Source organism: Solanum tuberosum, unplaced genomic scaffold (assembly GCF_000226075.1).
Source record: "Solanum tuberosum cultivar DM 1-3 516 R44 unplaced genomic scaffold, SolTub_3.0 scf00105, whole genome shotgun sequence".
Classification (NCBI taxonomy): domain Eukaryota; kingdom Viridiplantae; phylum Streptophyta; class Magnoliopsida; order Solanales; family Solanaceae; genus Solanum; species Solanum tuberosum.
The window spans coordinates 857,765-880,015 of NW_006239031.1; the positions used below are offsets into that span (position 1 = coordinate 857,765).

General features: G+C 33.5%; 3 protein-coding genes across 3 annotated transcripts; 1 reads left to right on the forward strand and 2 right to left on the reverse strand.

The window, feature by feature from the left end:
- Positions 1 to 345: 345 nt before the first annotated feature.
- Positions 346 to 6,822, forward strand: LOC102597218 (probable magnesium transporter NIPA4). Its single transcript, XM_006349284.2, has 9 exons — positions 346 to 978; positions 2,420 to 2,476; positions 3,219 to 3,309; positions 3,385 to 3,545; positions 3,645 to 3,772; positions 3,882 to 4,019; positions 5,730 to 5,822; positions 6,242 to 6,347; positions 6,452 to 6,822. The coding sequence occupies exons 1-9, from the start codon at positions 804 to 806 to the stop codon at positions 6,553 to 6,555; spliced, it is 1,053 nt and encodes a 350-aa protein (XP_006349346.1). The 5' UTR covers positions 346 to 803; the 3' UTR covers positions 6,556 to 6,822.
- Positions 6,823 to 7,074: 252 nt separating this feature from the next.
- Positions 7,075 to 9,395, reverse strand: LOC102597549 (cx9C motif-containing protein 4). Its single transcript, XM_006349285.2, has 2 exons — positions 9,132 to 9,395; positions 7,075 to 7,563 (listed from the first exon to the last, which is right to left on the reverse strand). The coding sequence occupies exons 1-2, from the start codon at positions 9,215 to 9,217 to the stop codon at positions 7,455 to 7,457; spliced, it is 195 nt and encodes a 64-aa protein (XP_006349347.1). The 5' UTR covers positions 9,218 to 9,395; the 3' UTR covers positions 7,075 to 7,454.
- Positions 9,396 to 19,475: 10,080 nt separating this feature from the next.
- Positions 19,476 to 21,931, reverse strand: LOC102597862 (transcription factor TCP8). Its single transcript, XM_006349286.2, has 2 exons — positions 19,830 to 21,931; positions 19,476 to 19,706 (listed from the first exon to the last, which is right to left on the reverse strand). Exon 1 carries the CDS (start codon positions 21,449 to 21,451, stop codon positions 19,847 to 19,849), a length of 1,605 nt encoding a protein of 534 aa, XP_006349348.1. The 5' UTR covers positions 21,452 to 21,931; the 3' UTR covers positions 19,476 to 19,706; positions 19,830 to 19,846.
- Positions 21,932 to 22,251: the final 320 nt, after the last annotated feature.

Here is a 22,251-nt window from a genome sequence, read left to right on the forward strand (position 1 = left end):
ATAGCCTATATAATGTAATTTTGTTATTGAAATCTGAAAAAGATAGATTATACACACATTTTATTCTTACCCTTCATAGGATGGATATCTAGAATATTTTTGATAAACCGTCTGCTTAATATAAAATTAATTAAATAACACACAAATAACATACTCGTAAATAAGTAATACTTTATTAAAGAAGAGTATTGCCTCTAATTTTGACACGAATTATTAGTTTATTCCCCAAACTATTCATAACCTTAAAAATACTCTTTTACTGAATTAACTAACACTTAAATACACGGAAAAAATGATCTTAAACTCTTGATTGACTATACCTATTAGCCAGAATTCGATTCCTCACATCGTAATTTTTTGTCTTCTCCTGCCCTAATAAAAAGATGTAGCCGAGTTGGGGAGGAGTCTTATTTCTGGTAAATAAAGTTTATATATTACTCTTTCGTTCCCCCAACGTTCAATTTCCCATCGATCTACCAACTATACTCTTTTCACTAAAACTCGTAATTTTCCCCAGCTGTTTACAGCCACTTCATCTTCATTCTCTGTTTCTCATTCTTCTTCTTCGTCGTTTTCTTCTCTCACCGACAGATCTTCATACCCTTTTAATTCTTGGCTACCCATATCCATATCTTGGTATTTCACAGATCCTACACTGCACACTTGTTGCAGTGTATGTAACCACACCTGGGTCGTTTCCCTTTTTGCCATTTGTAGTGCTAATTTAATTGTGGGTATAATGGAGTAGTGAAGTTTAGGGTTCAAGATTTTTTATTTCGTGATTGGTTTTATTGGGGGTGTTGATGGCGTCCGAGGGTGTGGGTAGTTCTCAAAGCTGGAAAGATGTGTACAGAGGCATGTCATCTGATAATATTAAAGGATTGGTTCTTGCATTGTCTTCAAGCATATTCATTGGTGCTAGCTTCATCGTTAAGAAAAAGGGGTTAAAGAAAGCTGCTGCTTCTGGCGTCAGGGCTGGTACTTTTTTTTTTTTAAAATGTGGATTATTCAATTCTTGAATAGAAAACTACTTCTTTATGTTTAATTTACTAGTGGGTTTAGTGTGTATCTGTCGATGTATTAAGTTGATCTCATGAATGGTAAACACTGTTGCTATAGCTGCAATGGTCTGAGATCTCAAGTTATCAATTAGATGTGTCTAGTAAAGTGACATTTTCAGATTTTACTATCAATTACTGGAATTGTATGGGCCCAAACAGAGAGAAACAATGTGTACCTACCAACAATTTGGGATTGGGTGTGGTTGATTGGTACAGACTGGGAGATCATAACCTATCATATTTAGTGGGGTTTTATGGATGTATTGGTAGATCAGAAGAGTGTTGAAGTGTAATGTGGTCTGAGGACTGTAAGTTTTAGTGTGTGCTGAACTTATGTGTCATTTAGCTAGCAACATACCCACTTCACTAACTCGGCCGTCGATCCAACTAAGTGACAAGAGGTACTGTTTGGATGCTTTGGGTGTGGTGTGGGGGTACAGGCAGATACCATGCTTTATTCAATGCCCTATTGGAGTAAGATTTTGTAAACAGATATTCTTTCTGGACTTTTTCCTTGTTTTGGAAATTGATATTTAGTTATAAAGAGTATTTGTAAAGTTAGCAACAAGGATAAATGACACACTCAGAGTTGTACACGAATACATAATTGTTCTTTTAGTTCTAGCAAGAAACATATTTGCCATGCATTAATCCAAATAAAATTGTCGCTTTGTGGTTTCCGTACACTAAAGTGCTGAGAGAACACGTGATGATCACAGGTTCAACTGTGGCATTGAGGAATGATGTTAATCACGTTGAATAACAGACTCTTTGCTACTCTGTCCGTGATTCTCATTGTATTTTTCTTTATTATGCTGTTAGGTCTCGGTTGTCATTAAAGACAGAACAGTAGAATAAATCTCGTTGTTATAAATGAATTTTGACTTTAAGTTGTATTCTTAGGATTCATGTCTGCAATCTAGCCTGATATGGATGACCTGATCCATCTGTAAAGTGTAAAGTACTGTTGACATTCGTTGCATTTGTTTGATTTTACTACAAAAGTTTCTTGGTGCCAGTTGTTTACCCTAAACATTTGTTTGAATGATTATATATTACCTTTCTACCTCGAGTCATAATAGTGGCAAGGCGCTTAACGTTAAATAGTCTTTAAGTTATGATTTTAAAGTTTTGCATGTGATGTTCATTCTTTCATATGTCCGTCAAAAGTTTTTCCAGATTTATATGTTTCTATTAAAGGAGGGTTGTGGTAGGTTAACTGCTAGCGTAAAAATGATTAAAGAATCTAAGATATGATTAAATGTTTTCCATCACTAATTTAGTTTACAGTTCACGATGTTCCTTTATTCATTTCAGATGCACATTTTCTGTGACTTGACATTGATATATTTTTACAGGAGTTGGAGGATACTCATATCTTTTTGAGCCACTCTGGTGGGTGGGCATGATAACAAGTGAGTTATGGACTACTATTCTTTCATGTGATTGCCCCCTTCTGCAACAAGCTTGGGGATGCTGTTTTCCTTCAAGTTGCATATTTGTTATATTAAAAAACATTCTCTGGTTTCTTTTGGAGTTCAGTTGACCAAAATCTGGTGGCACTTGGTGTTAGTTACCATTTTATTTCTTGTGTTCTCATAATTGTTTTAGCCTTTTAGGCATGGCCTTACTTAATAAAGATGAAGTTGTTTGTGTAGCAGTCCTCTGCGCAGGAGCTCCATGGCTTCTCCTTACTTGTTCATCGATCAAAGCTTTTTTTAAAATGATTTATAGGAAGTGCCATTATGGATCATGATGTGTAGATTAACTAATTGCAAGGTGCACTCCTCTTCCCATCTACTTGGTTAATTTCTAGCTGAGCTAGGTTTAGTTAATGGCTTTCTAACTAAGCTGGATTTCGGACTCAGGTTAAAAAGTGTGATGTAACCATCCTCCGCATACACACACAAAAAAAAACCACAAGGAGAACTATAGTAAAAAGTTTGGTTTTCATCAGGTGTTCGTTGCACCTTGTTTTCCATTGTTCTTGAAGTTTTGTTAAAGATGTTGTGTGGAGCTGTGAAAACTGTTGCACATTTATCCTGTCTGACGTGCAAATGTTAATCTTCTTTTGATATTTTTAGCAGTTGGTTTATCTGAACTGTGTTTAGTTCTATTGAAGATATGCTTCTAACATCTAGCTTCTATTTCCAACAGTGATTGTTGGAGAGGTTGCTAATTTTGCGGCTTATGCATTTGCCCCTGCTATTCTGGTGACTCCTCTTGGTGCTCTCAGTATTATAATAAGGTATTGTGTAATTTTCATAGCTAGTTCAAATTTTGACTTTTATAATCTTGAGTATTGATGATGTTGTATACTCAGTGCTGTCCTTGCACACGTTATTTTGCGGGAGAGGCTACATACGTTTGGAATTTTAGGTTGTGCTTTATGTGTTGTTGGTTCCATCACAATTGTGTTGCACGCTCCACAAGAACGTGAGATTGAATCTGTGATAGAAGTGTGGGATCTTGCTACTGAGCCAGGTAGTTACTTGTTACATACGGGTGATGTTAGCTGTTTTGTTTTCGTTAATCAAATCTTTTGGAGCTCAAGGCCTTAAGCACCTTTTGGCTCACCTGCAGCTTTTCTCTTCTATGCTGCTATGGTGATAACAACTTCCCTAGTTCTCATATTTCACTATCTTCCACAATATGGGCAGACACACATTATGTTTTATATTGGAGTTTGCTCGCTAGTAGGTTCTTTATCGGTATGTGACTGTAACTATCTTAGTTTTTCCAATCTGAATGATATTGCTTTTGAGTTTTCCAACTTCCACGTGTGTTTTTTTCTAATGGAAATTTAGCTTGCTATAACAGGTTATGAGTGTAAAAGCAATTGGCATTGCTTTGAAGTTGACCTTATCAGGAATGAATCAGCTAATATATCCACAGACTTGGGCGTTTACTATGATTGTCATTGTCTGTATTATCACCCAAATGAATTACTTAAATAAGGTGAGAGTTGTTCCTTCTTTTTGTCTCCTTGTTTGTCCTCAAATTTCTTCCGTTAATCTTGCATGCTGTAGTCCCTACTTGCTCTTGGAACATAGTTTTATGTGGGTGAGACGGGTAGGTTCAGACAACATTTCATTGCTGAAACGAATATAAGCAATTATGTGCTAATCTGTTTTGTTTTCATAAAGGAGAATATCACCTCTCTGCTGTAATTACAAATCATTTCACAACTCTATGATTTCATGATTTATCAACATTGTGCTTTATGATTGTCTTCCCAGTTGAAAATGCACTTTGTAATTGTTCTTTTTTTTGTATTATTAACTCAAAGTTTAGATGTATTTTTATCTTCTTTGGGAGTGTCTTGTGATCTAAGAATGCGGATAATATAGGTTAGGATCATGCTCACTTTGGATTGAGATCTTACTTCTATGATGAAGCTTCAGCTAAAGGCAAAATGTTGTAGTAAAATGAGCAAGTCAATTACTTAACATGTAATACGAAATTCAAATTTCAAAATTCATTTTATAAGTAATAAGTTGCAAAGACAAAATATTCAGTACATTAAAAGAGCCTCAATAATCTTAGTGGTCGTTTGGTTGGGGAACAATTTATCTTGAGATTATAGTGATGGGATTACAATACAGGTATTAAATAGTGACTGGATTATTCAGTGGATATAGTCTTATTGCTAGATGTTAGGTTCATTGGACTAAGACAGAGATATATAGAGAGTATAATATGACACACGTGTTACTTCCATGTTGGAGGTCTCAAGTTCGAAACCCCTTGCCAGCGAAAGCAAGGGGTTTGCCTTCTGGGTTGAGCTCGTCGCACCAGGCTTGCCTAGTGCGGTTTACCTCTCCTATGTGGTTTGCGAGCTATTGCATAGGAGCGGGGGTTTTATCCTGTGCGCACCCAAAGGGTAGCGGCTGCGGGTTTCCCTTGTCATCAAAAAAAATATAAGTTGCAAAGACAAAATATTCAGTACATTAAAAGAGCCTCAATAATCTTAGTGGTCGTTTGGTTGGGGAACAATTTATCTTGAGATTATAGTGATGGGATTACAATACAGGTATTAAATAGTGACTGGATTATTCAGTGGATATAGTCTTATTGCTAGATGTTAGGTTCATTGGACTAAGACAGAGATATATAGAGAGTATAATATGACACACGTGTTACTTCCATGTTGGAGGTCTCAAGTTCGAAACCCCTTGCCAGCGAAAGCAAGGGGTTTGCCTTCTGGGTTGAGCTCGTCGCACCAGGCTTGCCTAGTGCGGTTTACCTCTCCTATGTGGTTTGCGAGCTATTGCATAGGAGCGGGGGTTTTATCCTGTGCGCACCCAAAGGGTAGCGGCTGCGGGTTTCCCTTGTCATAAAAAATAAAATAAAAAATAAAATATGACACACGTGTTTGGTTTAAATTGGGCATGTTGATATAAAATTCTATTTACAATCGTAAACTAATCTTTCTTAAGAATTTTGGGAGAAAAGCTATAGAGAAAGGCAAATGTGTCATTTTATTTTTTATCCCGGGATTGTAATCCTGGAATTGTTATCCGACATTCAGGTATGGCGTAAAAATAATACAACAATTATTCCGGGATTGCTAATTGAAGCTATTGATTTTTCACATGCAAAGCATATTTACCCTGTTGTCATCTGTGATAATCCTCACCTTCCCTTTTTGGTGATTCGTCAATGCAGGCGCTCGACACATTTAATACAGCTGTTGTCTCACCGATATACTATGTCATGTTTACTTCTTTAACTATTTTGGCCAGTGTCATCATGTTCAAGGTAACTCCTCTCAGTAGTGTATGTTGCAAAGTATTAGTGTCATTATGAATTGATTTTTCTGTTCTGGCCTATCTATTTATTCTGAAGTATAATATGATGAATCCTATGCTTTCTTCCAATTGGGGGTCAAGTATGGTCAAGTCCTCTTATTTGTTTCTTTTTAGAGGAACTATAGTGTATACACCAAGATTAAGCATTGAATTGAACATATCCAATTGGCAAACCATTTATTGGGTTTTCTGGTACCTAAATGTTGAATGTAGGAGGTTGATGCATTTTTCTAGTGCTTGTTTTTCATTTTTGTACTTAAAATCCTTATTTAATCCTCATGATATGCTTAGTTACCAGTTTCAAAAAAAAAAAAAATCCTCATGATATGCTTCAAATTTCCTTATTCGTCTCATAACTTGTGTGAACAGGACTGGGATAGGCAAAATCCAACACAAATAGTAACAGAATTGTGTGGGTTTGTGACTATTCTTTCTGGAACTTTTCTTCTTCACAAAACTAAAGACATGGTTGATGGTAAGCTCTTTGGGTTTTAAGTTGGTATTCTTGTACACTCCATATACATTTACTACATGGGTAGTTTCCAAGTAACATGCTGTCTATTGTGGAATCCAATACAGGTCCCCCAACGCTACCTGTGCGACTTCCCAAGCACACGGATGAGGAGGATGGTTTTGGACAAGAAGGTATTCCTTTGAAGCGGCAAGATTCTTTGAGATCATAGGGTGATATTTGTGTTCCTCTTTTATTTTTCTTGGCCTCCCTCCTTTTCCTCTCTTTTCTTTTCACCTGGTACAGGAACAAATTCATCTGCTCAATTCTTCTTCTTCTCCCAAGAAGAGACGAAACCACACCAATTGTATTCTATGGACTGCTTTTTGTTATATGTAGTGAAGAGTAACAAGCGGTTTTCTACCAAGGCCATGAAAATCTACAGAACTATGCAATTGTAGTGATTACACTCTGCCAGTTAGTAATATATATTAATATACTCTAGAGTCCAGAGCAGCGTGTCATTCAGCAATCCTTACTGCAAAATATGACAAGAACACAAGCAGTTCAACTTTAGCACGAGTCCTTGTTGAACATGGGATTGCTTTTAATTGGTGGGTTGAAATAATTTGAAAAAAAGTTTACCTATTGAACCAAGTTACCAAAAATCGAGCCAATATATCGACTCTAGGCATCAAATGTGCTAATATCCAAACTTATGTTTTGCTTCATTCTAATTTTTTCTTGTGAATAGTAAAATATATGATGCCGACTGAGATATCTTGCTCTATTTGTGTATACAAGGCAAGCTGGTCTAAATGAGACAATGAGTTCAGTTCGCCACAACCATCTCCACCTCTACTATTTATTTGCTAAAGAAATTAAGTATGCCGCTCGCTTATGAGGTTCAACAGCTATGCTAACTGTGTCATACAGCTGAAATACATTCTCAACTTCTAAACTCAGATTCCTAATAATGAAACTAAAATCAATAATCACTTAGAGTAGTGATCCAGCTTTCTTGATTGCATTGAGAACGTCCATAAAGTCACAAGATGTTTGGCTCTGAGAAGCAACACAACCAGGATATGGTATTATCTGAAGTCTGAAGCCAACTGTAGCCATCAAACTCTAATTTTTCTGTATTTGCTTAAGCAGCCCAGACAGAGAAGCACAATGCGTTGACTTGTATTCACATTGCTCACAACAATATTTCAATGCTTCGATCACTTTTACACACCTATCAACACAGGTAAAATGGGATAAGTCAGTAAAAATATTACACACTTATGGGTTGAGCTAAGCTAGTAGCTTTCCAAACTACTCACTAAATAAGCATGTACTTGAACATAAATTAAACTTTAAAGAAGTTTTAAGGGATGCAATGTGCCTATGGATCTATTAGCTAAAATTATAATATTGCAGATGGAGGCAGCCACACAGATGTAGAGAACAACAACAATAACAACTACAACTTAATTCCAAACTAGTTCAGGGCAGTCAGTCAGCTATATGAATCCTCGATAAATATTCCACACTAGTTGGATTATTTTCATTGAGATACTCAAAAGAAATCTGCTTAAGAGGTATTTAAAAGGTTCTCTATTATTTTCTTCTGATAAGTACAGACCTAAAGCAAGTGTCTGGACGATAGAGAAATGTTAGAAGTTTTCCCAATACCTGTCAAAGAAGCAGCACCAGGCTATGAAGCAACTAGAAGTGACATCTATTATCAGGGTTCGTCAATTAATTCGCAGTCTAGGAACTTATAGCCACATTATTGCTTTATTGTCTCCTAATACAGTTCACCATCAAGAATATCTGGAGAATGGCGTCTGCTACTATTTGATGGTGTATTTGGATAAAAAGAAATCATAGATGTTTTGATGGTATCCCTACTCCAAATCACTCCTTGAGGGCTATATTTAGCTGGTGTAAATCTCTTCTGTAAATAGCATAAACTATCTTTGGATTCTGTAAGCTCCCTGGGTCCTAGACTAAATCTCATGTATTGTAGCTAACAGAATCATTCTTGCAACTTTAGTAGACAAATTCAAGAAAATGACTCCAAGGTGTATGTTGATCTCAGAGTGAAATATTGTAATCTGTAGACTAGCAATTTTCATGGTTGATGATAATTCCCTTGATTTCTTGGCATCACTTCCAATCATCCTCTATGATATTAAATAGTGGGAGGAGTAACTAATCTTTGCATCACATAAGGGTTAAGACTGTTTAAATGGATCCTTTTAAAATTCATTGCTGTACATCTCCTCATATAAAAAAGCAGAAGGTTTTTAATAGCCAGTAGGTTTCGGGTGTTTTCGCAGACACATCCAGTAGGAACATAATTTGATTTCACATTCCGGTAGAGCAGTGGCAGTTCAGCTACAACTCACTTTACAGGAAAAGCAACTCTCTCTAGGTTGTTACAACTACTATCCAAAGGCCACTAAATATATGACTTTTCACCTCTGAATAATTTGGTTTGCTGGAGCATCAAACAATTCTTAGTTTCTTCTACCCCCAATGAAAGTGGTTGAGGTCTCAAGCAACATCCACCAACTATAGACTTTGTTAAATAGGTTCCCAACTCGGAATTTAATGAATTTGTCAATACAATACAGAACCCAGGCAAACGTTACTGGATTCGTCGAAAGGTGGACAGTGATATTATATACTTGCTTAAAAAGCAGAGACATAGATTTATGCATATTGGTATAATTGTACAACCATATTCCTGATATACTCATAGACCAACTTGAATTTCTAATAACATAAAAGAATAAATTAGGTATCGAGCCAGACCTTTGAGGAAGGAAATTGTTCTTGGAAAGACAAGCTTGAATATCGCAAGCCTGTTTCTTACAGGGCTCTTTACTCGCCTGTGCCATTTCTTCTCTCTATTTGTATGCTTAAATCTCTTTTCCAGAATTCTTACAGATCTTCAAAATTTCAATGCGTTGAATTGAATTTCACGCAACCGACTGCGTCTATATATAGCTAACTCGGGGCTCCGTTTGGATTTTCACATCAAATTGGATGGACAAATATCCTTTCGGGGTCATTAATTTGGTTTTTGATGGCCCATTATTCAGACATAAATAAATTCGATCAAGTCATGCAATTTCATGGTCCAAAGCATGAGTAATTTTTCACATATAGCAAACACAAAAATTATATTTGTATGTTATACCTATAGTTTGCATAATTGTGCTTCATAGCAAATTTTATGTTTGCTATGGCTATTTCGCTATACATATATACAAAAGAAGCTGGCTATTTCGCTATACATATATACAAAAGAAGCTGGCTATTTCGCTATACATATATACAAAAGAAGCTGGCTATTTCGCTATACATATATACAAAAGAAGCTGGCTATTTCGCTATACATATATACAAAAGAAGCTGGCTATTTCGCTATACATATATACAAAAGAAGCTGGCTATTTCGCTATACATATATACAAAAGAAGCTGGCTATTTCGCTATACATATATACAAAAGAAGCTGGCTATTTCGCTATACATATATACAAAAGAAGCTGGCTATTTCGCTATACATATATACAAAAGAAGCTGGCTATTTCGCTATACATATATACAAAAGAAGCTGGCTATTTCGCTATACATATATACAAAAGAAGCTGGCTATTTCGCTATACATATATACAAAAGAAGCTGGCTATTTCGCTATACATATATACAAAAGAAACAATTGTATAATATGTTTTGGTATACATATACAAAAGAATCAATTGTATAATATGTGTTTGTATAAAGCGAGAAAGAGAGAAAATCAAAAGAGAACTGGGCAGAAGAATATTTGTATTGTATAATTATAATGTATAGGACGAATATATATGTATTTGCATGTGTATATACAATTTTCTCTCACTTTATACAAACAGAAACACAATTTATACATTTCTGTTTGTATAAAGCGAGAGAGGCGAGGGAGAGACTGGTGAGCGAGATCTGGGAGAGTGGCGAGCGACATCTAGGAGAGGGGCTAACATATATATATACAATTTTCTCTCGCTTTATACAAACAGAACATGTGTATATACAATTTTCTCTCACTTTATACAAACAGAAACACAATTTATACATTTCTGTTTGTATAAAGCGAGAGAGGCGAGGGAGAGACTGCCGAGAGTGGTGAGCGAGATTCACCAGGGAGAGAGGCGAAATAACAACAGTTTGCTACGGGGTACAATTAAATCAAACTGTGGTTATGACATTTAATTTGAATTAATAGTTTGCTATTATATACAATTTTCCCAAAAATAATACTAATTCGAAAACAATATTTCAGGAAAAACCTTTTCTTTTAATTCAAAACCTAATGAATAGCTAAACAGATCATCAACATAAGGAAAATGTCTATAATAAGGTACATTGCTAATACTCAAAAAAAAAAAAAAAAAGGAAAAAGATCTCAAAACTATCTTTATATGTCTTGCTCGAACTCAGTTTGAACTTGTTGATAATCATTGCTGCAATATTTTTCCAACGGGATAGAGGCTTTCTACACATGTATGAATGCTTCCAATCCAATCCATTTCATAAAATCCCTCTATTTGACATTTTCTCCAACTTTTTCTCGTGATATCATAACAGAAATAATAGAATTTATTGACTTTAACTACGAATATAATTTCCCCATCATAATATGTCTGGCCACAAAAACGCACATTCTTATGATCAATAAAGGGAAAATCAAGAATAATATGTGTCTTCCAAATTCCATCATCTCCTAAAATCCAAAAAATAATTTCTTCATGATCAACTAACCTACCTTCAAAGGACCGCTAATATTTTAAGGACTAAAATTAAAATTTGTCAATAATCAAGGATCGAACATGTACTTTTAAGTCATTATATTAAAAAAGTAATTAAGAAAATTATTTATTAGAAAGTTATTGCAAACTTATCGGCACCTTAATTTAAGGAAAATATATTTGATTGTTTTGTTTACCTTAAGCAGTTTTTTTTTTTTTTTTTGATAAACCTTAAGAAGAGTTATGATCAACATAGGTTTTGTTCAAATTAAATAGCCTAGAGGGTTGAATCATTTTTTTTAATCATACAATTATATTACTTATCCCTTTCCACGAATCTCTACCTGAACCACTTCGTTCTCGTCGAAAAATTAAATTGTGTAGATAGTTCAAAAAAGTTTTTTTCTTTTTAATGTATTTGTACTATATATTGAATTCTCTTATTAGCTACTTCATGTATTTATTTATTTTGATTCTCTTTAACGAAAATTCTAATCGATCCGTCAATGATCATATATCTCACCAAAGTTAATGTGCCATAATGTTGTCCACAGTTATTATAGTACTATTTTGTTTTGAGAATCTTATTGCATCATGCATGCCATGCCTACTTTATCATGATGTTATTATATTCATGAATAGATAGAAGAATTAGAGGTATGTATTTGTGTGTGCAAATTTGAGATCATTACTAAGCAAGTTGGATATATTTGTTGTATAGAGATAGAAAGGATGGAATCTTTTTTTCACCCAAATATTTTCTTGGCTAGCAATTTCTTCACCCAAATTTACATTACAAACTGACAACTATATTGTTGCCTTAGCTTACCAAATAGGTAATGGATGGGTACCTCAACTTTGTCTTTTTAATGTTAGCTTATGCAAATAAATTAAGCCCCCAAGGGCTAGCTCAAGTGGCAAAAGGTGGAGAATTTGTGGCTTAGGTCGCTCCACACCATGCAAAGCGAAACCCAGTATTCAAGTGGAGAAGGGTAGAGGGGCGGGCCCATTATCCACCGAATTTAGAAGGCTGTGATTGGTCCAAAGGGCAGGTCACAGACGAATTTCTCAGTTATAAAAAAAATAAAAAATAAAAATTAAACAAGCAAATTCAATATTCTTTACTTTTTTAATTTGCAAGTGATATACATAGATTATACATTGAATATACATATTATATAAGCTCAGGAATTAGACATGGAACTTATATTTTCGATTAATATTACATAAGAAATAGACAAAAAATTTACTGACCTATGAATTAAAAAAAATGAAGATGGGTGGATCTATGTACCTCAAGAATGTATCCTTCACAAAATTTGAATTTCTGTCGGAAAGCTAGCGCTTATGTATGTACATATATGATAGGATATGATAGGAAAAAAAATTCATCGAAAAAACAGACGCTCAAATTTATATATCATATAAGGCATTCAGACTAAGTCATGTTCTAATTGAACACCTCAACTCCTAAAAAGTGTTCCGATTATACAATTTCAATTCAATTTTTTTAAAAAATTTTGCCTGTGTTTTCATTCATCTTTAGGATATAGTTAAATTAACCACATAAAATGTGTCATCATCTTTAATTATACGCATCAACTTCTAGTAGGTTGTGTCTGGATTTTTATGGTTTATTGAGACAAATGCATAAAATTAAATGTTAACTTAACTACCTAATAGACAAATGAAAAAACATGAAAAATAAAGGTTTTCATATTTTGATCCGAAAGTGCATTAGAACACTTTATTATGAGTTAAGGTGTGTTCAATTGAAACAAAACATAGTTTAACTGTCTAGATGTTATATCATTAAAATTTCAAAGAATTGATTATGAATTATATTAAGTCAAAAGAAATATATATAATGAGAAGGAAACTCAAACCTCTCAATTATTAATTAAGGTGTATATTATCTCATTAGTTACATCGAATTGTTGGCAATAAAATCGAATCAATTGGTCAATGTCATGATTTTTATTAAAATACTAGTGAATTTGTCTATAAAAGACGATAAGATATCAAACATACGATAATAAAATATTCATAAAAAATATAAAATAAAGATAAATCATAAAGAGAACGTACGAAATAAATAAATAATGCTACATCATTTTTATGACCTTAATCATTTAAAAACAGACGAAAAAAATATGAAATTAATACATAATTATTCGATTTCATTTCAACGTGACGACGTCCACCCCCACATTGTTCACCATACAAATAGCCTTCCTTTTGTTCTTCAAATCAGCCAAAAACATGAATATAATAAGCACCAGAAACATAACTTAAAAAGGCAATAATATGATATTTTTACTATGTCTTAGGCTGTCTCAATTTATAACACTATAATATCAAATATCAAATATTGTCATGAATATGACTATTAATTATTTTAGGGATTATGAGGATAAAAAGTTATGGGAGTGATAAATATAAAGACCATTAAATTTTACATTAAATAATATGAATGAATGGTTAATTGACATATTTATTTATTATATAATATACAAAATAAAGAGAAATCATAGAGAGAACATATGAAAAAGTAAAATAATGTAATATTATTCCTATGATCTTATTCATAAAAAAAAAAAAAAAAAAAATACACTTCCACAAGCCGATCACCATTCAATAGTTTTCATATTATACTTCAAATCAAATTAAAGCATGAATATAATAAACATAAAAAACATAACAACTTAAAAAGTTCATGTAATCATTTTTACAAAGTTTTACAGTATCTTCATTTTTTACTCTACAATATAAAATACCAAATAATATTTTTAAATATGGAGGAATACACACTACATAAATTAGATAGACATAACTATATTATTTCTTTAATCATCCCTTCTAAGTATACCATAACTGACTAAAACTCATAACAATAGATGAATAAATTATACAAAGAAAAAAAAAACAGAATATGGTCTTAATTTTCACAATTCTTTTAATTTTATAAAGAAAGTTCATCAAATACGAAAAAATAATAGATAATTTAATTTAATTAGCTTGCCAAATGAGTGACTATTCGACTAAAACTAAATAATTAAAAATAAATAAAATAACATATTTACACAACCTTCTACCATACATATATACTGAGAGCAAAACAAAAAGTTAGTGGAATACAAATTTTTCAAGCATAATATGAAACTGCAAAACTAAAAAAGTCATAAACAATAATTATGATTGCATCAAATTGAGAAAAAGTAAGAAAAATTGCAATTTCGAAAAGAAATCAGGGAAAAAATAAGTAAAGATTTACCCCCTGAATGTACTTTCATGTACTGTATAATTTTTGAGGAAATAAACACAAATTACTTTGTTTTCTTTTAGTTCTTACCGTGTTATCTTCAAAGTTTCCATATTGGCTCATGAACTACTTATATCAAGATATCTACTCAAGAAGAACAATTAATTCTTTGATTTGTAGATTCAATAGATTAAACAGACATTAAATAGTGAAAAACTTAAAGACTGTTATGCAATCGAAAGGGCATATTGCAGCTTAATGATCCATTATTTCAATTTAATTCTGACCATTTTAATGACCCATTATAATTTATAATGTAATAAATACAAATAATAATGATAGAAATAATTCATTTTTAAAGGTTTGAAGAAAGAAAATAAGAAAAAAATTCAAAATTATGAGAAAATAAATAAATAGTACTCCATAGAGGCCAATGAGGCATGCCACATCATCGGATTCATTTTCAGCTTTATTAATATATATAGATTTCAATTTTTCATGGTATGCTAAGAAAGTTAAACTTTCATTGTCTTAAAAAGTTGATTTCTAGTTTGAGTGCAGAAATTATTAATTGTGAGTAACAAGTTAAAACTTGTGGAACAGACTAACAATGTGAATAATAAATTTAATTTTGTGCGGGCAAAATAAAAAACAAGACTTTTAAAATTTGCTGTGTGGAAATTTGAGTTATAAAATAGAAATATCTTTGTCATGATGTGGATTGATGGAGTATCAAAAAACTTTTGAAATTTTAGTTTCCCACTTTTTTTATCTTTAATTTTCTGTTTTTACTTTTTTCTAGAAAATTTCTCTATGGTCTTTACAGTTGGAAAAGGGATTTCCATTCCTCCAAAGATTGCGGAAATTTTACTTTCCACAGTGTGTTATTAAGCTCATAAATATATAGGAATTAGCAAATACTTCTTTTGTTCATTTTTACTTGTCACATTCATCTTCGTGAATCAAACTGCATGAACTTTGACTTACATTTTAAGATGTATTTTTTTTCATCATATCACTATGAGAAAGATTGCAACATATATTATTATTTTTCATATAATTTTTGAAGATCTAAATATAAAATTTAAAATATTGAATTCTAAATTATGTTATAAGCAAGTAAATGTTATATATTTGATAGGTAAGAGGGATTGATGATGTACTGCAAAGAATCAATGCAAGATAAGAGAAGAGGATGTACCCCGAAAAAAAAACAAATGGTACATTTAGTGGGTGCACATGAAGACCGTGGGTGAAGAAACAAATCCATAATAATAACAAACTACAAATTTCAAAAGAGTAGATAGAATATATTTATATAGTGTTAAAAAGCTTGAAAAACATATCTAAAGTATCTCAATTTTTTTAAGTTTATATCTGAATCATCAAGTGTTAGTTTAATTTCCTATTAGAACATTACAAAATCTTTATGAAACATAACTTAATTATCAATTGTTCACTTTTCGATCTGAACAATAAAATGGAGATATTTCAAACTCAAAAAATTATAATACTTTAAATGTTTTTGACCTTTCAATTCACTCATTTATATACATATATATATATATATTGTATTTTGTTGGGTAGTCCTATTAGTACTGTTTCATCCGTGACCATTTGGCAACACCGTTCATCCACTTACTAAAAAAACACTAAAAATTAAAATACTATTATTCTCTACTACATCTAATAAACAATATCCAAACTCCAGCTCATCATAAATATTGTGAAATTTTAATATTAAAAACTCCTGAAATTATTTTATTTATCGAAAATGAGATTTCCCCATAAAACTCCTAATAAACATCATAATGAACACCAAACTGAGAGTGAGACAAACAAAAACAAACAACAAATTAAACAAAGAGGGGAGAGAAAATAAAGTCGTAAATTGTGGTCCTCTAATCGTTTCGTCAAAACAGTTACCTCCACAATGTAATAGTACTAAGATATTTTCTTTCTTTGATATCAATAAGCTTGAGTGCCACACAATTTAGGTCAACACCAGTACAACTTTTGACGTAAATGACCATGAAACAAATTATTCAAAAGTCTATTAATTCGAACATATACTAAATACGATCAATAAGGAGAGCTACTTTTTAGCGACTTCTAATTAAAAATAAAGGAGTCATATTCGCCTCACCACATGCAAGTACAATTGATTACAAGTAAAAGATATGATGTTTGAACAACTGTACTGATTATAATCGGACGTATATATTAATTTTTATCATCAAAATTCAAATATCAAGCAAACAAGTTTCAATTTACCACCTAAGTGAGTTAATCGCTCATTCCTATATATTATTGGTGGTCAACCAAAAATAATAAAATAGTACATAAAACCATGGGGATAACGTAACATTTTGTTTTCCCGCCGAAATATAATAATTAATAATTATACATAAATTGATTGCAAGTCCAAAAGTTTGAGTCTTTTGTTGCGAAAATCACGGAATAATGGAAACTCAACTAACATTACTTTTCAAACTAGCGCAATTACTCTTTCTTGACGATAATAAGTGATATAATACGATTAATCCAATTGTATTGTAGCATTAAAAATACATTTGATGAATGAAATCCCACATGATTAATAGAATGAGTGATCTCCACATATGATTTTGAACAACCCTTTCTTCAGTCGAGTCTAATGTTCAACCTTTATATAATGTATGCATTTAGTATTGGATAATGTCTAATTAAGCGTGTTGACATCGTTGAATAATGACTGATATATCATGAGTAAGCCTTTCCTCATAAACTATTTTTCAACTTCTATGGTTTGAAAATAATATTTTTTTTTATAGACTTAACATCTTACAAATTTAAATTAGTCAGATCATTGAGTTACGAATGGTTGAATAGAAAAGGTAAAAATGATTTAGTGGTGCGTAGTGACTGCTCAGCCTTTCAGACAGGCATGTGCAATCTGTGTATTCTCACCGAATTGTTTTCCCATCCCAAAGCACGTTTCTGTTTGTTTTTTTTACTATAAAGTAATAAAACTTGTAAAGTAATTGATTAAAGCTAAGTTTTGTCATAGACCTAGTTTACATTATAGTTGATTTTAAATACTATTAAATAACTTCTTATAATATTTCCGATAAAAACTAAAAGAAAATTGCATCAACGGACCAGACTGAGAATTCTGTTCATAGGAATCATCAATTATTACGAATAAATAACAAACCCACCATAAGAGAATCCAATGCTAACAAATAGTATACTACAGTCAAATCTCATTTTACAAATTTATTTGAACTTATATGATAAAATATAATTATAAAAAGCATATAATATAATAAAAAATACAATTATTTATTATAATAAAATATTAGTATAAAAAAGTTCGACGATATATATATCTAATCCTATTTTCTTAGCAGGTTGTCAACCATTCAAATAAATAGTTCCAAAGTACATTAAGATAATTTTTTGAGCCGTATAAAATTCTTGGTAGTCACATGTGACCCACTACTATAATTTACAAAACAAAATCTTGAAATCAATATTTGTTCTTTTTTGCCAGAGGTGTATTAAAATGTCATAATGACATTTGGGGTTACATGAAAAATGATTTCTTAGTACCAACAAATCACTAATTAACGACAAAATGTAGCTGCCAGATATGCTTAAAAAAACACTACTTAAATTTAAGTGAAGACAATTAGAAATAGTATAAAAATGGTGCAAAAAAATGACAAAGCTACCCTCACCTGTAATAATTTAATGCAAGAAAATGATTATCTAATGAAAACAAGAAAGTCTTCATGAATTGACCGTACAAGTCAAATTACAAAATGTCACTCTCAAAAGAGTTTTAACTTCTACAAAAATTTACTAACATAAAAAATGTAGTACCATTAAAATCCGTTAATATACAAGTTAAATTTTACAATAATTTTTTCTCATTAGATTATTATATCCTGTCATATATATTAGTAGAGAATAAAATAATTCGATGAGATATCTCAAAATTATTATCTTTATCCCGCCAAGTAGATGATTCCTCAATGTCACTCTCTAGTTTCCATCGAAGAAACAGTAGCCTGGAGATATGGTTTGTTTCCAAAAATACTTGGACTAGATTTTTCATATTTTAAATTTTCTATCCAGAAATGTGTATAGAGAAGTCATATGGGGATTCCTCAGTAAAGATAGGGGACACGTAAAAGAATAAAATGAAATTATTGAAACCAGAAAAAGGTATTTAGTACCATAAATACAACAACATGCTCCTGGTTATGCATTCCTCTTCAAGAAAAAGTTTCCATTTTTTTCAAAAATAAAATAAAATTAAGGAGTGAAAAAAATTAAAAAGTAAAGCTGCTAATTCCTCATCTTTCACCATGGAAAAAAAAAAGAGACCATGAAAAAGGGCTTTTCCAGTTTACTATCCATTGTCAGTAACTTTGAGAAAAATGTTCTTTTATCACATTTATTTTTTTCGTGACCAACTTAAAAGGAAAGGGAGCCACATAAAATATAAATAAAATAGAAATAGAAGAGAGGGAGTAATATATTTGGATACTATGATAATTCTTCTTCTTTTTTTGCATTTTTTTGATACACACAACAGCAAGCCGAGTTTTTTTTTGAAAAATACTAAACACAAATATATAATCCTCCTATACAAATGCCTCTCTCTCTCTCTCTCTCTCTCTCTCTCTCTCTCTCTCTCTCTCTCTCTCTCTCTCTCTCTCTCTCTCTCTCTCTCTCTCTCTCTCTCTCTCTCTCTCTCTCTCTCTCTCTCTCTCTCTCTCTCTCTCTCTCTCTCTCTCTCTCTCTCTCTCTCTCTCTCTCTCTCTCTCTCTCTCTCTCTCTCTCTCTCTCTCTCTCTCTCTCTCTCTCTCTCTCTCTCTCTCTCTCTCTCTCTCTCTCTCTCTCTCTCTCTCTCTCTCTCTCTCTCTCTCTCTCTCTCTCTCTCTCTCTCTCTCTCTCTCTCTCTCTCTCTCTCTCTCTCTCTCTCTCTCTCTCTCTCTCTCTCTCTCTCTCTCTCTCTCTCTCTCTCTCTCTCTCTCTCTCTCTCTCTCTCTCTCTCTCTCTCTCTCTCTCTCTCTCTCTCTCTCTCTCTCTCTCTCTCTCTCTCTCTCTCTCTCTCTCTCTCTCTCTCTCTCTCTCTCTTCACTCCTAGCTAGGAACAAAACTAACAAAATACAATTCAAATCCTTCGCAACTCTCTAGCAAAAGGTTCTCCAAAACAAACAAAAAATAAAAGGTAATAATGACAGACAAAACCAAATGACAACTAACATATACCTCTGTCCGTCTTCCATGAACTGAATCTTTCAAGCACTTTCACTCCATCACACTTTAAAAATTTTAAAACCTGCACAACCAATTCAATTGCCATTGTGATGACAAAGTACACATAATAACAAATTCAACTATGAAAAAATTAAACATTTGATTAATGTGTGTAAATACTACTAGTAATTAAAAAAGGACTGACCAATAATATTACAGATTTTACTGAGAATTGTTTGGATCATCTTCGTCGCTATCTGTAGGTTGAGGTTGATGTTGTTGTTGATGCTGCTGTTGTTGCTGGTGATGATCCAATGAGTGACTTTGTTGATGATCCGAATTCATATTCAAACCACCTCTTGAATACGCATTAAGAGCGGCTAACATGCCCAAATTAGTTTCAGACATTCCCAACCCAAGATGTTGAGATGGTTGTTGTTGCTGCTGCATTAGCATTGAGCCTAGTTGCAATGGATTTCCTCTCCCACTTTGAAATTCTAGATTTGGTGGGATATTAAACCTAGGCATGAAATGTAATGGTGCTTGAATAGTGTTTGAGCTACCCATAGGGAAAGGCCACATTTGAGACTCCAGTGTTGCAGTTCCTGATGTGCTTGCCATGGGAGCGGATAAAGTCTGTCCGCTCCCACTAGCAGTGACCGGCAGCATCCAGAACGGGCTGCCCGTAGTTCCACTGGTGGGCGGTGGTGCCACCGCCCATAACCCAGTGGCTGGCATCATGTTAGTATGCCGAAGCATATTAGACGATTGTCCAGCTACACCTTCTTGGGAATTAGGCTTATTAGGCAATTGCGATGAATTTCCTTTGAATTGCTTATTTGAAGGTGAACTAGATCCTCCAGAAGCTTCTCCTTGTTGATTACTTGAACCTTCCTCTTTGAACAAATCCTCTCGGTATCTTTTCCGAAGGTAATTATCCGCCCCCTCTCCACCACCAGTACCATCGCCACCACCGCTACCTCCAGGTATTGAGTCTGCGATTGGATTTTGCGTCAGGAGGTGAGTATTATGATGAAAACCTAGCATGTGCGAGAATCCTTCTTCAAAAGGATGAGGGGTATGATGGGCAGCGGCTAAAGCTAAAGCGCTGTGAAAAGAATGAGGAGCTGACTTAGAAGGAGGAGCTGAGAGAGTGGAGCCGCTGCTACGGAGGGATATGTTCAGAGTTGAAAAGTTGGCTGGGATTGTGCCGGTGCCAGTGGCAGCGATGATGGCTGGCTCGGCTTGTTGTAAGAGCCATTCGATAGTTTCTCCGTCGGACTTATGGCCTAATTCTCTGGTCAATTGAAAAACCCTAGCTGCACAGGCGGCTGGCATTCGGATGCGCCGCCCTCTCCCGTCAACTTTGGTGTGCCGATCCTTTGTTTGTCGCTTCGGTGGTGGCTGTAGCTGTTGTTGCACATGTTGTGTTTGTTGTATTGCCAGCTGCTGCTGAGGCTGAGATTTCTTATTTGGGTCAACTAAGGAGTCCGATCTAGTGGCAATTGCAAGAGAAGCGTCCACTAGCTGCTGCTGCGGTGGAGTTGGAGATGAAGTAGAAGGAGAAGCACTAGTAGCAGTAGGACTAGCAGAATTAGTAATTGGAGCTTGTGCCGAAGGCTGGATAGAAATAGAGGTCATAAAAGGAACAGATGCTCTCCCATGTTGTTGTTGAAGCTGCTGCTGGTGGTGATGGTGCTGGGAGAGTAGCTGGTACTGATGCTGGTGCTGGTGGTGTAGAGGTGGAGAAGGGGTGGTGTTATTGGTGGTAGTTTGTTGTTTACTATTGCTATTAGTATTGTTGTTTTGTAAATCAGTGAGTTCCATAATTTTGGGTTTTTTTAGGGAGAGAGAGAGAGAGAGAGAGTGTGGTGGCCTGGACCTGGGTTGGAATGTGGGGGTGGGTGGGGTAATCAAGAATTTTGTTGGTGGGTTCAAGAAAACTGATGTATCTTTATCTGCCTTTTATTTTATTTTCCTTCTTCTGTCTGATGATTTGTTTTCTAACTTCTCAACCCCATCTCCATCTCTTCTCTTCTTCCCAAACTCAAAAAGAAAGAGAAAAAAAAGAGAGAGAAACACAGTAAAATTCTTTTAAAATAAAATCTTTAATTTGCAGAATAATAGAAAAACACAGAGAAGTATTTGACAAGGTGGGGGCTAACTTGAAGTAAGAGTTATTGTGGGGTTCATTAGGTTTTTCTCTGATTGACTCTTGTTTTCTTCCCAGTAAGAAATAACAACAGAGAGTTAGAGAGAGAGAGAAGCAGATGAGGACCTGAATAGGAGAAAAAAAATAAAGGATTCTGGAGTTTGATAAAGGTGTTGGGAGAGGGGGTGGGGGTTGGAAGTATTGTTCTTAAAAATAGATGTTTTTTATTAAATTAAAAAAATAGGATGGGAAATTAAAAGAATTTATTTTTTAAAATATTATTTACTGTTATATTTTAACTTGTTATAGTAAATAATTAGTAACCAACAAGTTAGTCAGAAGTCTCGAGTTTGATTTTTAATATGAAATTTTTAGACGTGAATTTCAATGTAGATATCAAACATCGTGATTTAGATATTCAACACGAGTAGTTTCTTACTAATATAAATTTTAATGTAGGTATCAGACATCAAAA